This window comes from Anopheles moucheti, chromosome 3, assembly GCF_943734755.1.
Source record: "Anopheles moucheti chromosome 3, idAnoMoucSN_F20_07, whole genome shotgun sequence".
NCBI lineage: Eukaryota > Metazoa > Arthropoda > Insecta > Diptera > Culicidae > Anopheles > Anopheles moucheti.
The window spans coordinates 25,419,313-25,436,053 of NC_069141.1; the positions used below are offsets into that span (position 1 = coordinate 25,419,313).

The following is a 16,741-nucleotide window of genomic DNA, read 5'->3' on the forward strand; positions in this document are numbered from 1 at the left end:
TGCTTAATTTGCTAATCATAATCCCCTCATTGTCCATAAAAGTGAGAAAGCGCCATAAAACAGCTACACTTGTGAAAAAATAAACTCTACACACAGCCCCGGCATAATGATCACACCCGAACAACAGAAACTACCAGAAGGCTCATAAATCAATAAGGCTCCCAAAAAAGTTCTCGCCAGGAGTGCTGGTGCTGAGTCAGCCGCCGGTGCGGGAGACCGGGGTACGCCACTGGTGTGCAAAATTATGCGCCGGCACACACTGTTTCGTGTGTGAGTGTTTTTTTATAGTTTTCGCACGATAGAAAAATAATATCGTTCGTCCGGTAATATTATCAGCCGCCCGTACTCGGATTCGGTGGGCAAACATTGGCAACTCTCCCACCCATAGACGGTGGTCACGTGTAGTCACTTTGAAATGGCAACAGTAAGCATTTTAATTAGCATCTCTCGTGCGTTTGTAAAATGTAAACTCAGGCCGCTCCTCCCAGCTCGTCCACTCTTCTCGCTTATCGCTTCTCTCCACACTAACTAATGGGCCCTGCCACCGCTGAGCAACCGGAGCAGCAATATGTCCGATTTTGCTTAGTGTGGCATACGTGAAGCGTATTTTTGTGTGAGTACTCAAAAAAAGAGGAGCTAAACTTCTCAACAGGATGAAAAGTTTTCTACATAGCTTCACGTATACGTATTGCTCTTCTTTGGGCTCATCTTGCTGCAATGGTTTTGCAAATGTCCTGACCACAAACGGGCAACTGATTCGTACGAAAAGGGGGAATGAGTGAGCTTCGTTTCGTAAAGTTCGTTGGGCACACACGGACCAAACAAAAAAAAAATCGGTACAGTATAAGATAGTTTTACTATTTATGCAACCACCGCACACGTTTTATACACGTTGCATGCGAAAAGAGCTTTACGGTCACAGGGCGGACCGGGTGGATCAAGTTGGGATGAAAGTTAGCGAACTTGTTTATACTATGGGGAGCTTTTTTTTTCTTCGCTGCCGTATTACTGTTGAACAAGCGCTGGGTCCGGTAGTTTTGGAGTGTGCCATTATTATTGTATTTTGCAAACTGTCCACCTAATTGGTCCGAGCTCTAACGGAGGTTTCGGTAATGGTGGTGACGATGGTTTCGTTTGATGTGCACTGAAACCCCATGGACGCATGGTTTCCGGGTGATGGTGGCACACACTGTCATGTTTTTGCGTAGCAGCTTCCGAGGCAAATGATTTGTTGAAATTGAAAACCTGCTATCCAAGCGTTACGATATGCGGGTATGGGTGAGAGATGCTCGACAACTGGGTGACGTAGAGGTGCGATGACTCTAACTCTACACGGGCTAATTGGCTTGATTATTCGAATCCTGGGTGGGCAACTGCTTGTTGATGGCCGGTGTCGCTGAAGCCACAATTTTGCAGGCAATGATAGCTGAATTATCTACGATTAAAAGCAACACACGGTCGGCTGGATGTGGGTGGTCTTTAAATTGAGTGAAGGGCAAAAGGGGCAGCCGGAGCTTTTGGGTTTGATCGATTGTTGTAACACTGTCCGATTGTTTCGGGAAGGGAAGTTGAAGAAGTTAATTGTGTGCTGATCATACTGAGCAAATTAGTATTCACTTTGGAGTATTCAATTTCAGTCAGTTGTACAATAATTAAATACTGCTAGTTAGTAGTAACCAAGTTTTCATAAGCGTGACATTTCCTAAGAGAGGACCCACTTCGGCTTCCCAACATTCGGCTACGCGTAAATAAAGTGCAAAGAACGTCAGAAATTGCAGACCTCTAGACCTCATGAGGCTGCTGTTCTGATAACGAAGAAGTAGAAATATTCAATATTTTTGGATTATTTAGTTATAATATAACTAATTATTTAGTTATTTAGTTTAATTGTAAAATATTATAAATTTATAATTATAAATGGTATTAGTGTTACGAATATGACTACAAAATTATTACAAATATTAAAAACAGCATCATTGTTTATATAGAATAGTGCAATGTACTTCATTTTTTATATTTATTTGCATAACTTACATTCCCAAACACAAACACACACACACATTTTAACTAAGGGATGTCTAACCGAATCTATTCGATTATATTTAATTTACAATTTAAAAATGTAAATATGTTTTTAAATAGGTTATTAATAGTTTGTTTTAATGTCGGAATAACTTACAATGCGTCCAACAACATGCTCGTTTCTATAGCAACGCGTCCCCTAATTTCCACCTAAACGATGGTTCTCCTGTGTTGTTTGTCTGGTCGAGTGCGCTGCACGGCATCCCGTGGTGACCATCCCTTTCGGAAAATTATCAAAACCCCAGGCGCATCGAACGGTAAAACCGTTTCCAGCGCACTGCTCCGAGTAATTGCAGGCAAAATTGAACGCGCAGGACATTAGTGAAGGTTACGCATTTGGCACGGTGAGGGCACGAGCACGGGAATTGGGTGGTTTCGTGTTTGCGTGCCCGATATTGTCTCTGCCTGACAGAGTAGTATCGCAGCGAGTGTGTGTTGGTGAAATGCATTGCAACCACGGAGGGGGCACGGAACCGAAACGGAATGCACTGATTAAATTCACTTCGGATAAGTACTTCGGATTTGCCTGGCCGCCCGGCCCACTGGCTCACACCTGAACGCACACAGTTAAGAGCAAAGGGCACGTGCGCCCTTTACGAGTGGTGGTATACGGATGCGGGATGCGACAAGGTGGGAGGGCGAGTGAGTTGCGGCATTGACCAGCATGTCCCTGCAGGACCCGTTCGACGCATGGACGGATATGCACGAATTGATCTATCTAATTGAAATGTGCATAATACACTGCTGTTGCATCTCGATTGCATCTTCTGTGGTTGGACACACCCGGACGCTCCCGGCCCTGGGCCGCGCGTGCGATGTACGCCCTCCGGTTCGAATGATAAGCCCGAGATGGATAGACTGAGCAAAATAATGGATCCGATACCAGAATTAAAAACCAATCAAATTTCATTCAACGACAGCAAACAGTCAATGTAACCGCAGGACCACAGCGGGACAAATATCGAATCAGTTTCGCGATCGGGAAAACCTGGGCGGAGAGCTAATGAAATGGATAGTGGACCCTGGTACGGTTTTGTTACAACGAGCAATTTGCAGCATATTTGCAGCGGTGATTCGAAGAACTGCTGAAGTATTGGGCGATATGTTTAATCAACCAAAAAATACTTGCAGGCCGTATGGGTCGCGAAGAAAACATTTAAAACCAGTGGGGTTAGTATTTATTACCAAGGTTTATGGAAGTAGTGGAGCAATCATTTAACTTTACAAAAATAATCAAATAATGTTTCCTAGCCCATTAATACATTCTATAAAAATTTAAAATAAAACAATAATATAACTAGCAATAAGGATATGCTTCAGACCACAGCAAACGATATACTTCAGACAAAAAAATTTCAATAAAATAGAAATAGAAGTAAAGCTTCGAGCTAATGAAGCTTCGTTTCAACTGGTCAACTTTGATAAAACACCAGTAAACTTGATTCTACTTGATAAACTTGTTATTTAAGTTATTTAAGCATATTTGAAACACTCCCATAATTAATCATAACATGTAGGAGCTTAAATTGTTGGATGATTTAAGCCTGTTTCTACGTATGAAACATTGAAAATTATACAATCACAGTTGAAATTGCTGTGCTGTGCACCTAATGCATTAAACATCATTCGAGTATACAACGGTTAGTTAAAGTTGTTTATTGATGTAATAACCTGAACATGCGTTCTGATAAACAGTGTTTGTGAATACATCAAAACTCAAAACTCAATGCACAATTAATTAAACTTTGTCCAATGATTATTTGCGGCTGGCCACTGGAGCTGGAGGGGCAACAGCACCAGCCAAAGCTGATCAATTTTAATAAAAGCACCACAAAATAGCTGAACCCGCTTGCCGTACATATTAGTGGAATATGTCACCAAAAACTGGTCAAACTGAGTGGCAGGTGGGCAGAGGGCCCACACAGGATGCACTTTGAACAGGGAGCGCAAAAAATACAAATATGTGATACTCCCAACTGACGGGGGATGATTTGATGCTGGACGCATTGATTTTGTGCCTTTTTGAGCTCTACACAGCTCGATATGTTTTTGCCAGTTTGTCGTGTACCGGTTGGAACATTGCATTACAAAGTGCACGTCCAAACCAACCACGTCAGCCACAGCAAACTGTAGTGGAAAAATCAACAAACTAAAAAAAACCATACCACTTTATATTTAGAAACAAAATAGTTGTTATGTTTGAGGCCCGAATGTTTGCGCTAGCGGGACACCTACGGAGTTCCGAACCCGAACGCTTTGTAGTGATTTGTTAGTGTTGATTATGAAAATTAAATTAACTTTCCGTGTGTGTGTGTGTGTGTGTGTTTGTGTAAATAAATGCACTGTAAAACGAGTGCCAGGTGCAGTGTGCAGTTGAGGATGACGGTTCTTTGTCAATCATAATTCCATTGAGGTACACAAATTCCCGACCCATATTTACTGATCAAACCCGCCACCGCTGTACAAAAGCTTGTCCTTCACCAGTGAAAGGATCAAAAAGTTTCATGGCTTTGTTCAACAAATGGGAGCGGTTTAAATAAGTTGGGAGCGTATTTGGTTGGTTTTTATTAGTTGACTTGATTTGTTGTATTAAGCCCCGTCCGTGATCCCCGTGGAGGTTTGAAGTTTGTTAGGAGTGAGTGAAAATTAATTACCTTTCACTTGCAAAACATACTCTCAATGCCATAAAACGCTAGCAAGCTTTTCACGGATTTTATCATGGTAGATTAATAGGATGGAAATTTGCTGGAGTTAATAATTGTGCTATTAGTGCGCATTAAACTTTAAGCAGGATTAAAATGCAAAATATGGGTTTGTAAATAATTTATCAGCAAACGCCATGTTCGTAAATCAAAACTTCCTCAAGGAAGACTTTCACAACGAGTTTTTAAATCTATTCATACCAGCGGCGGATCAAACGGTAGGCGGAGTAGGCGGTCGCCTAGGGCCTCGCCGTGTTGGGGGCCCCAAAAAATGTGTGTCGATTGTGCGGTTTTTGAAAATTTAACAGCAGAGTTAATTCATAACACAAAATTTAATTAAGAAGGTAAAAAATTGATCAAAAATATATTCCTTGGTTATATAAAAACATTTGTTTCTATGTAATGAATTAAATGCAGAAAAGAATATCGACTTTGTGACTCTCAAGTATAAACGAAATTGCACCAGGACCAAGAACACAAATTTTCCAGTTAGTGGAGAAAAATTTCTTCGAAAACTACCAGTTTCCGAACGTATAATACCAGGAGAGCATCCACGGAAGGGGTAGCTCCTAGTACAGCAATTTTGCTCAAAAACCGCCGAAAGGTATGCAATGTTTACACACCAACTTTGCATACAAACCAGCTGTTTTCAGATTTTCGATACCAGGAGAGCATGTTTTTCAAGAGGTAACACCTGGTACCAGCCGAGTACCAGGATGTTGCACAACACATGTTGCACAACCCATGTTGCGCAACATATGTTGAACAACATCTGGCTTGCAACATATGTCGCGCAACATATGTTGCGCAACATCTGGCATGCAACATCTTACATGCAACAACTTGGGATTGCAACTTTGGTCGAAAACCGCCGAAAGGTATGCAATGTTTAAACACTAATTTTCCCGTTAATCGAGAAAAATTTCTTCGAAAACTACCAGTTTCCGAATGTATAGTACCAGGAGAGCATGCACGGAAGAGGTAGCTCCTGGTATTGCGCCGTAAGGTATGCAATGTTTATACACTATATAAACGCTGTAAGGTATGCAATGTTTATACACCATATAAACGCCGTAAGGTATGCAATGTTTATACACGAAATAAACGCCGTAAGGTATGCAATGTTTATACACTATATAAACATTACATACCTTACGGCGCAATACCAGGAGCTACCTCTTTCGTGGATGCTCTCCTGGTACTATACATTCGGAAACTGGTAGTTTTTGAAGAAATTTTTCACGACCAACGGGAAAGTTAGTGTTTATACATTGCATACCTTTCGGCGGTTTTCGACCAAAATAGCCGTACTAGGTGCTACCTTTTCCGTGGATGCTTTCCAGGCATCGGCAATCTGAAAATAGCTGGTTTATATGGAATTTCGTACCAGCCGACGGGAAGTTTAAGTGAGATGAAGGATGCTTTCCGTTTCATCCATCTTCCTTACACTAAAGTGATCGCTCTGACGGGTTTGATAGTATGCAATGCAATAGTGATGGGCAAATTTATTCCACACTGCAGGTGTCACCTCTTGAAAAACATGCTTTCCTGGTATTGGAAATCCGAAAACAATTGTGTTGTTCATCGCCTAAATCTTCAACATGAGCGAAACAGGTTTCTAAGAAATTTCTCTGATTGTTACCGTAAAGTAAACCGATTGAAAACTGTACCTTAGGCGAAAAATCGTACCAGGCGCTGGACTAATCAGGAATGGTAAATGTACGTAAATCGTAGAAAATGTGATCCAAGTAGTGGCGTTATGGTTCTCCTTAGCGCATACAAACGTTTATATATAGAGTAGCTTATTAAGCCCGTTTACAGGGCTACGCAACAGAACTCTGAGATGTACGCAAGGGAGCTTTCTTTCCGAGACTTTGCTGGTGTTGTTACATCATGTTTGAAGTACACCTCCCTAACACCGATAATGCCGTAGCAAAATTATGGCTCCCCCTTGAAAAATTCCGCCCTGGGCCTCCAAGGGGATTGATCCTCCACTGATTCATACCTATTTATCTATGCTCTTTTGTTTCGGGAGTTAATAAACTACTGTCATTTAATTTACACTCTTGTAAACGCAACATAAATTAACTTATATTAACTTTAACTTACTCATTACACACTGAAGCGTATTTGGCAACTCAGAATGCTTCAAATTGACCAAGAAACTTAGGACTCAGAAAGTTAAGTTAAACACTAGTTAAAATGTCAGATCTCGGAAACCATGGAACTATCCATTCGAACTCCAAGTGAACATCTAGCGAACTCCAATCCAGGTACACGATACGATTTTTCCGTTTGTAATTGGGCATTGAACACCATTGGAGGCTTTTGACAAATATTTATCCAATAATTCATCGAAGCAACCGTTGACCATATACTATGAAATGTCAAAAGATGACATGAGGTTGTCATAGAAATTGTCATAGAAAGATTTCAGTTAAAAGGACATTTAAAAATGTATGTTTGGATTAATTATTTACTGACATATGATGATATTAAATTTATTTTGTTCAAAAATGGAACGCATCACTCACGAATGCACCAGCAATTCCAAACGATGCAGGCCAAAGTTTGGCTCAAGCCCTGGTACAAACTCGTCTCGTCGAGAAACTTTCCATCCCAGCCTGGCTGGTCTCATGCAACAGGGAGCGATACACAGCAGTGAGCCGACTGGCGACTGTGCGAACAAACTGAAACACAGGGCACGTGCTACACGATGCGCATACTTACGCTACGACGGCAATTAGAAAATTGAATCTTAAACACACAGCTCCGGAGCGCGTCGAGTTTCGGCAGTCGTGTTGCGAAGAAGTTAAATACGAACTTAATTCCATTTTCATCCGTGTTCCGTTCCAGGGGTCCGGCCTCGGCTTCATGCTGCAGGGCGCAAACCAACGCCTAATTGCCATCCACGGGGCATGGCATGCATCCTCGGGACACAACATGTCCTGCGGTGGGTTCGTGTTTGTGTGCGACTTGGTTGACGAGAAAAAGAGTTATTTCTTCCCAAACCACCGGCCCTGCCCGGCCACTGGTGGTCACGTTACGCTTCTCGCAAGGGAAAAAAAGAGAAAACCAGAGCAAGTTGCATCACATCATCCCGTACACAGCAACCGACACCGTCTTCGGATACCGTTTAAAGAACACGGACAGCACGTGACGGCCGCAACATACAGGACGGGATGGGGGACGGTTTGTCAAGAGGCTGAACCGAAGGAAAGTTTTCCCTTTGATGGGTATTTAAAGTTTTTCCTTTGGGTTTCTTGCTGTTCGCTCATCAGTCTAGCAGGCTGCGCGTTCACTCGGGTCGAATCTTCTTCGAAGTCGTCCAAGTGTTTTTTTCTTCTTCTTCTTATTTTTGATGTTTTACACTTTCCCATTTGTTATTACAACGTTTCGTTCGTTGGAAGTTCTTTTTTCTTGCTGAGCGGTGAGAGGGTTCACCGCTTCGGTACAATTTTCACAAGACACTAATTAGTGGGATCGAGTTTGTAAGAGAGACGTGTAATTGTATTACATTGTCCGGAAAACGTGTAAAGGACGGTGGTTGGGCGCACTTGCACTTTGTGGGCCAAGCAAGCAATGGTTGCTAGAAAAAGGCCCAATCGAGGATTAAGCGATTGTGTTTTCAGGCTCTATTCTCAGCTTATGTGCACAGTAAATATTGCTCCCGTAATTAGCCGTGCCAATGGCAAAATATTGTTCTGAGAAAATGAAAATTTCAAGTAGGATTATTATGATTATTTCTTTCCCCAGCAAAGCATTCTAACACACACACACACACACTTGGTAGGATCGTTGGGCCTAACACTTAAATTCCTTCTCGGAATGACAAACGTCCACCGGCGGTTTTCCATCCGGCAGCTGGGCCGAAATGTTTTCGATGGCAAATACCCGTTTGACACCGGTTTTTGCACGGGCAGCAAATGCGTGCCGGTGGCAGTTGTGTAATTAATTTTGTTCCGATTTTATGGGCTTTAATTAATATTCCCGTCACACCTATTGATTAATTTATTATAGCAATCGCAGCAAGCGGCAGGTGGTGGTGGTGTTGTGCGCTATTTCCTTCGTTTGGCGTGCTTCTGTACTCGTTTTTAACTAAGAAAACTAAACTAAGGCGTAAGAGAGCGAGTAGAGGTTTTCTTTCTTTTTTTGTCCTTTTTTTTCTTTCCTTATTCTTCTTGTTTTCTTTCTTGTTTTTTTTCTTTTTTTTCATCTCTTTCTTTCTTTCTTAATGCTGTTTTGCAATCTTGTGTCTTTTGAATTGTATTACATTATTTTGTATGTTTCCCGTTTTCTATTTATTTTTGCAGTTTGCAGCTTTATTTGCAGTTTTATTGAAAGCAATCTTCTACACTTTATTAAGATCATTTTACAGTCTTCATCATCTTGTTTTCATTATTGTTCTATTTTCTTTTTCTAAACTTAATAAACCTTCTACTAAAGGGATTTTTTCCATGTTGTTAATTAGCATAGTAGTACTTTACAGTACTGTACTTTTTATTTGTTTCTCTTCAATATTTAAATGAAATTGTTTTAATGCAAAGATTGATAACTTTAAATATATATTGCATTAGAAAACATTCTTAAAGACTGGCACATCATTCCAACTGTAGTATTGTTCCGGGGTGATATTTCTGATTGTTTATTGTTTTTCATCGTTGCAGTTTTTGCATATCAATGAACTCTCATTAAACGCACGCCCCTACGTCTACTTCAGCTTCGGTGTTTATGAAATTTTCTTCAAAATCACGTTTTTGAAAAGTTTAACTTGGCTGGCACTAGCACTAGTCGTTCACGATTAAAGACATTGAAAGGTTGGCGACAAATGTTTCCCCATATTTATTAACATAATTAGCACCGGATGGTAGGGTGGCGTTTCTGCTTCAGAAGGGACGCGGAAAATCGGAACAGGGTCCGTGGGTGTGGGTAGGTGCCGGCGAGGGACAAGGAAATTATGGATATGCTGTTTCCCGTCTTCCTTGCTAAAACGTTAATGTGGAGCTGTAAAATGAAACGCTCTTGCTCTGAGTGTTGTTGCTCAACACACCCACGGTAGGGAGTTCGGTAGGGAGTGATTTTCCACGCCACCAGCCGGGCCAGTTAGACGTTCAGTGTGCGTCTTGGGAAAATCTTAACAGGCGCCCCAATCATAGTCGAACGGCGGTGGCACGTTTCGTTTGGTGCGCTAGACTTGAGCCATCGAGCAGTAGGGCAAAGATATTTAATAAGCCCCGTCGACTTGCCACGACTCTGCCACAGCTGTTGCGATTGTATAATTGTATAATTATCGTTACCCACCGTCCTTAAAAGGTACGAAAGCTTCCAGCATCGACGCTACAGGGGCACAATGTTTCACGTGAACGTGTGTCCGTTTTGGTGTTGAGATTTTTCTTCAACTCTGCGAAGCGCACCCGGTTTCAATTCCACTGGGATCGCACTGGCAACGAGTTGGCATGTAAGTTTATTTGCATTCGCTCGCTTCATCGGCTCGATTGCGATGCAGATTGCGTCGTATTGCCTTTCGGACGGGTTTAATATTTAATAATCCAGCGGGCTTTGCCAAGCGAGCGCGGCATTAGAATGATGCCAGTTTTGTTTTTTATTTCTTGCTGGAATATTTTAGAATCGCGCCGAACGTGACGCGAACAAAGGTTGATGCATATTAAATTTGCTTTCGATGTAGGAGCAACACGGAAACGGCTTTACTGGTTATCCAAACTCTGACTTTAATAAAAAAATATGAACTAGGGAAAAGTCTTCAAAATTAACCACAAAACTTTAAATCTATAAATCAGAATCTCTATTAATCCTTTAAAACTATAAAAATTGAGTGAAACAATCAAATTAAGCAATGAATAGATAATTTCGAAGGAACGCAAGAAACGTAAAATGCAGAAATCAATATAATTAAGATAAGCGATACAAAAAAACGTAAAGAAAGGAAAAAAAATCGATCGATATAGCTTAAAGCTTAACGCGTTTAAACGAACCCCATTTAAGCCTTTAAATGGTGCACGGTTTTATTTACATTTTTTGTGTTGGAGTATTTAACTCATTACGTTCTATCGTGTTGTTAACCAGTTAATGAAGATATGAAAGTGAGTAAAAACACATTCCGAAGACGGGGGAAACGTTACCCAAATGGCAGAGAGATAAGGAGCCAAATGGTCAACGCCAACGCTGCAAGCTCAATCAGACACAGAGCTGGCATGAAAAAAGGGTAATAATGAAAAGAAAAATGAGAAAAAGAAAGCAATGAAGAAAAAAAAACCAAAACCCCTTTCGATTTTAACCCAAAAACCTTAATTAGTGGGTAACTAAAACGTGTTATGGTCGCTTTCATTGTGTGAGAAATGGTTGTGTGTGAAACTGAACTTTTGCTTTCTCTCCCAACAATCCTTTCCTTTCAGCAGCGGTTGTGAGGGGTGTGGATTGTGAAAATCATCTAATAGGGAAAGAGACGGTTGCCAAAAATAAAAGCACTTGTGAAAAACTAACGACCGAAAAAATGGGAACCCAAATAGCATTAAAATATAATGCAACACAATTCAACAATCCGGTCATACAACCTCCGCACCCTCAAAATCACACAACTTTCGTCGTCTGCGTCTACCCATTCCTCGGTTTCGGTTCACCTCCTCCTACCCAATTTACGGCACACGCTCCTGGCGCACGCCTTTCATTAAATATTTATGTTAAATTTTACATCCACCGGGCGATAATAACAACAATAAAGGCACATAAAAGCAAACTCAGCCAAAATATAACTAGCTGGCCGGATTTTACACCACCACCGCCAGCCATGACGATGACCCAACCCGGCGGGGTTCGGTGTTCCCGGTGCTCGAGATTACCCACCAGCTTCACATTCACTTTTATCATCCGCTTATTTGTTGGTTGGGTTGTTATTTTTTTGTGCTTTCTTTGGGAGGAGAAAACTTTTTCCACCACAGCACACCATGGGAATGATTGGTTCGGTGTGAAGGTGGGTGGTCTGATGAGTTTTTTGTTCGAGGAAATAACATCCTGGCACTTTCCACAAACCCCGTTTTGTGGGTGTGGCTGTGTGTGTGTGGTGATATTTATTTGGCAAATTCTTTTTTATTTTTATTTTTCCTCGATACCCGTTCGTTTGGTTGGGTCGTTACACTCGGGCGTATACTCTGGCATTTGCTAGTCGAACGAGTCTAACAAAATGATGATGTTAATGAACTTTCTAAATTTAAACAAAGAAATACGAATAGGAATCCTAAATAATTAACAAACATTATACATTGTATCGGTACTGTTTTAATTTCAATGCTTTGAATTTTTTTGTATTGTATTACGATTGTCTAAATTGCACAAGTTTTCGAGATTTTTTACCTCAATAATAACGATGGAGCCGCCCAGTGGTTTATGCTTTCAGTGTATAATTTATTCAAACAGACAAAAAGGCAAACAAATTGAACAAAAAAAAAAGGTTTTACTAATAGTTTTAGGGTCATAATAACATAGTCATCTTCCGGTCACTAGCAAGGGCAACCATACCATACTACTAACGGACGTGTTAAAATTAATTTAAATGTCCATTTCGCTATGTTAATTTGTGCTTGTATGAACCCACCGACTTCTTTGTGAACAAATCTTTATTAAAATATCACACAAATCCAGCCAATTGTACAAAACTACTTATGGGTAAGCGTTCAAATCTCGGTTCGATTTTGTCGCCGTTCTGCTCGAGCACGTCTGTATTCCTCTTCTATCCGTCTAATGCGTTCCTCTTCCGCCCAACGTGCCTCTTGCTCCGAACGCAGCTGTTCCGCTTTCACGACAACCCGCCGCACCGTGTCCAGATGATCCCGGAACCCATGCTCCAAAAACACATCGAACCCAACGTCCACCGACAGTTTGCCCTTGACGCCGATTTCCTTTGCCAGCTGGCCCCAATGAATGGCTTCCAGGTAGGGACACTTCAGAAGCTCCATAATGTCCAAGTTCGGTCGGAATGCTTCCACCACCGCTACAAAGTGCTCCACAACGGCCAACAGCTGTGGCTGGTCCCGGAATAGTGGCAGCAAATCCTTCAGACTATCGTGCGTCTGCTGTAACCCCCTGCGAACACCGTCAAGGTCAACGCTGACCAACGGGTTGCCGATCCACGTTTCTTCCAGCTTTAAATAGTCGGCCGCCACCGTCCAGAGTTCCCGGTAGGCTTGGAAATTGGTCCGGAGTTCGAATAAATTATTCAAACTAATCGGTGCCATCTCAAACAGCTCCTGCCGGCGGTTCATGATGTGACCCTGATCGATCAGTTCTTGCAGTGTCTTCCAGAGCCGCCGCACCTCGACCGACATCTCCGACACCTTGGACACATCGTACAGTGTGGTAAACTTGGAGATATACGCATTGATGTCCTCGATGCTGGCGGTAAAGGCGGCCTCATCGGCAAACTGTTGCTTGCGGAACCGGTCCACCTCGGATTCGTGGAATTCCTTCACCGAGACCATCTGCTTCAGCACCGACCGGGGAAAGGCGAGTGCGTTCCACTTCTGCTGAAAGTCTGCATCCGGTAGATTGTGCAGAAAGCCCTCCAATATCTCGTATTCGTACAGGATGCTTCGCATACGATCCTCCAGCCGGGTCACTAATTCCGGCACATCTTCCATATACGCCCGGATGTCGTAGATGTGCTCGATGGACACTGGTTTTTCACACATCCGCTCATTGATGGCGTTATAGCATGCAATAACGTCTGCCGTCTTGAGGCGCAACTTTTCTGTCAGCATCTTAAGCAGGGCTGCGGTCAATTCTAGACGCTTGCGAATTAAAGCTTCCCGTAGTGGTTGAACATTGACCCAGAACGGCCCAATTACAATACATAGTGGGACAGTGTATTCTAAATTTTCCCGCATGCGAATCTGCAGTGCAATGTCTTCTTTAATCTCGGAAGATGTTTTATCGGCGTTCTTAATCTGTTCCACAAATTCCTTCACGTTGGTAAAGAACAGCTCTCTGTATGCTGAGTACCGTGTGGCATAGGCACGCAGAGGGAGCAGAGATTTCTGGTAATACTCCAGTAATGCTGCTCGACGCTTTACAATTACCGGATCGAGCAGCCCTACAGAGGACAAGAAGACGTTTTCAGCGAATATTAGCGATTGCAACAAGGACGGTTCGATAGTGTGTATGAAATGACATTCCGTTAAGATATCGTCCATTATGTAGCGCAGCGTCTCGGGAAACGCATCCGGATCGGTTGAGTAGTGCGGAGATTCTTGACCCATCTCGAGCGTGAGATAGAACACAGCGGGACGCTTTGGTTCGAACGGACTGTCGATGAGATTACCATCCCAACAGTAGGCGTCTCCAATCTCTAATATGGCGCTGCAATCGTTCACGAGATAATGAACGTACGCAGCGGTTGACTCCAGCAGGAGATCTCGCAGGGCATCCTGCATCCGATACAGCACTTGTTCGACAAGTCGTTTCAGCTTCATTAACGAATAGATCTTCCAGCTAGCTACAGCTATATTGTACGTTCCCTCGCCAATGCGCGATAATAGCCGGTGCATATGCATGGTCGAACGTTCGATCCACGTGTTCTGAAGGTACTTCACCGTTTTGCTCGTTTGGGTAAGGTTTTGCCTTTCGTACTCTTCCAGCGGGATAGGCTTCTCGTTTGCTACGATAAACAGTGGCAACCTACGCACTATCTCACACTCTTGATTAACAAAACGCAACGCATGGAACACGTTTCGGTCACAAAGCAAAGTGTTGCGCCTGAAACAATCCAACGAGGGTTCGATACTGGCAGCGTTATACTCTGCTACAGGGATGTATCTCATTGAATCTAAGCAACCAATGGTCGGTTGCTTGATTACCGCAGAATTATCGCGGTTGAGATGCTTCCCTACAGCCAGCGCAATGTGGTAGCTCTCGTACAGCTGCTTAAATACGCTATGAGTTTCTTCACTAGCACGTCGCAGTATGCTTTGCGCAAGTTGACGACCCGGTGCAAAGCATCCATCACTGGAAATATGTTTACAGAGAAACCGAAAGCGGATAGCATTTTCGGCCATTTCACGGGTTTTACGTGCAGCGACATTGCGATCCGCAAACTTGTTCGGATCTTCGAAGGGAAAGTACAATTGGAGGCGCGGAATTCGATAAGATGTGGACGTACCTGCCGGTGTCACGTCCCAATGGTTTAAACCCGGCTCATAGCTGACAACGAGCACTCGTTGCCAGTCAGCGTAAGGAGGCAGAATCGCTAGTGCGTTCATATTCCTCCAAACAGCCGTAGCTTCGGGATCGAACGTATCATAATCCCAATCGTCAAACATCTCCAGCGCTAAGAAATGTTCGGTGGAGTTTAGATCAATCTGTTCGCCCATGGATAAATGGAACGAGGAGTTGTAAATTCCTTTCTTCTGCAACACTGCGCCCAACTGCTTTGCATCGTCTATACGCTGGAGGGTAAAATTGGAGATGTATTGATATTTCTCGCATTTTGGTGCCTGCAATTGGTAAGGAATAATTCAATTTTTACTAGCAACGTTGATGCGCAGTGTGATGGGTTTTATCTTACACGTGAAATGTTGTTGGCCAAATTGTTTGACGACAGGTTTATCAGCTCTTTGCTCGCGTTTGTCTTCTCATCCGGCAGGGATATGTGCCACGGCATGTGGATTAGCTCAGGTTGCGCGCTGCTTCGCAATGTTTGCCGACGCATCGTGTACGTTGAATGCTCTGTATTGCCTGCAAGGCCACTGACAGCTAGAACCAATGGCTACTACGAAGAAGTTAAAATACAAGCTAAAATGTCCACGAAGAATGAAGAGACGTTTACACCGGCGTATAGTCTGCAGGTTTTGGTTTATATTTACTCTATTTTTCGAAAATTTTAATTTTTTTTTTTGCATCTAACAATCGAAAAGCGCCACTCTTCACACAGTGCCATCACAAATTGGATTAGGTTTGTGTAAAATACGCCACAACGCGCCGTACCATTCCTGGCCGAATGCAAGCGATAATGCCACTACATAGGAAAGTTAAACATAAAATCAACACTTTTGAATTAAGAAAACAGCAGGCCTACTTTAAATTCACCCAATCTTTTGATTAAATTAGTGCTTGAACATTATCTTTTCTTCCCCACCATGGTACGCACCTTCTGCACAAGGGGCCACAAATAGGAAAGAACAAACGGGCGCTACCGTTTGTTCTCATTTTCACCCACATCAAACGAATGGTTCGAAACAAACCCATCAAGCCGGGCCACCAAGGGGCCGGGCGCTACAGGACATTGCTGCGAAGGGAACTAACGGGCAAGGAATATTTATTCTATTTCTTTTGAGTTGGTTTTTGCGGTTGTGTATTTTGGGTTTTCTTTAAAGTCGGTATTTCTGTTTCTTCTTCGTGTCCCACCGTCTACTTTCGGCCGGGTCCCGGACCTTCCGGATGCAGCCAGAAGGCTAGGCCAAATCGGAAGAACAAGTAAACCCCGAACAACATGCCTCAACAATGCCAATCAAAGGCTGTCCATTTGTGGCGAAACATTTTATATTTTCCTTTGCCCGGCGGTGTGTGTGTGTGTGGGTGGGTGCGTAAGGGGCATTTCTGCCGGTTTGGGAAAAATATCTGCGGCCCCAGCAAGGACGGGGCGGGCTCAAAGATAAACGGATCTGTGCAAAGATTCTTCTGTGTTTGTTGTGGCGATTTTTCTTTATCCCTTTGTTGCGGGCACCCAGAAGGAAGTGCGACCGGTCCGAGGTTATGCTGCCGGTGCGAGGTACAAACTTTCCAACCGCATAAATGGTCATTTTTTTGCTGTTGCTTTTGCTTTTTTCCCGGTTAAAGTATGTTGGGTTTTGCTCGAGATTGTTCTAAGCTGTTTTTTTTCGTTTGGTCGAGTTTGTTGTGTGTTGTTGTATTTTGTTTCATAAATTCCTTACGGCTAGATAGAGCACCAA

The 16,741-nt window shown here is 42.8% G+C and overlaps 1 protein-coding gene across 1 annotated transcript; it reads right to left on the reverse strand.

Moving 5' to 3' along the window:
* Positions 1–12,472: 12,472 nt before the first annotated feature.
* On the reverse strand, positions 12,473–15,501 carry LOC128304837 (dynein axonemal heavy chain 1). Its single transcript, XM_053042076.1, has 2 exons — positions 15,358–15,501; positions 12,473–15,286 (listed from the first exon to the last, which is right to left on the reverse strand). The coding sequence occupies exons 1-2, from the start codon at positions 15,499–15,501 to the stop codon at positions 12,473–12,475; spliced, it is 2,958 nt and encodes a 985-aa protein (XP_052898036.1).
* Positions 15,502–16,741: the final 1,240 nt, after the last annotated feature.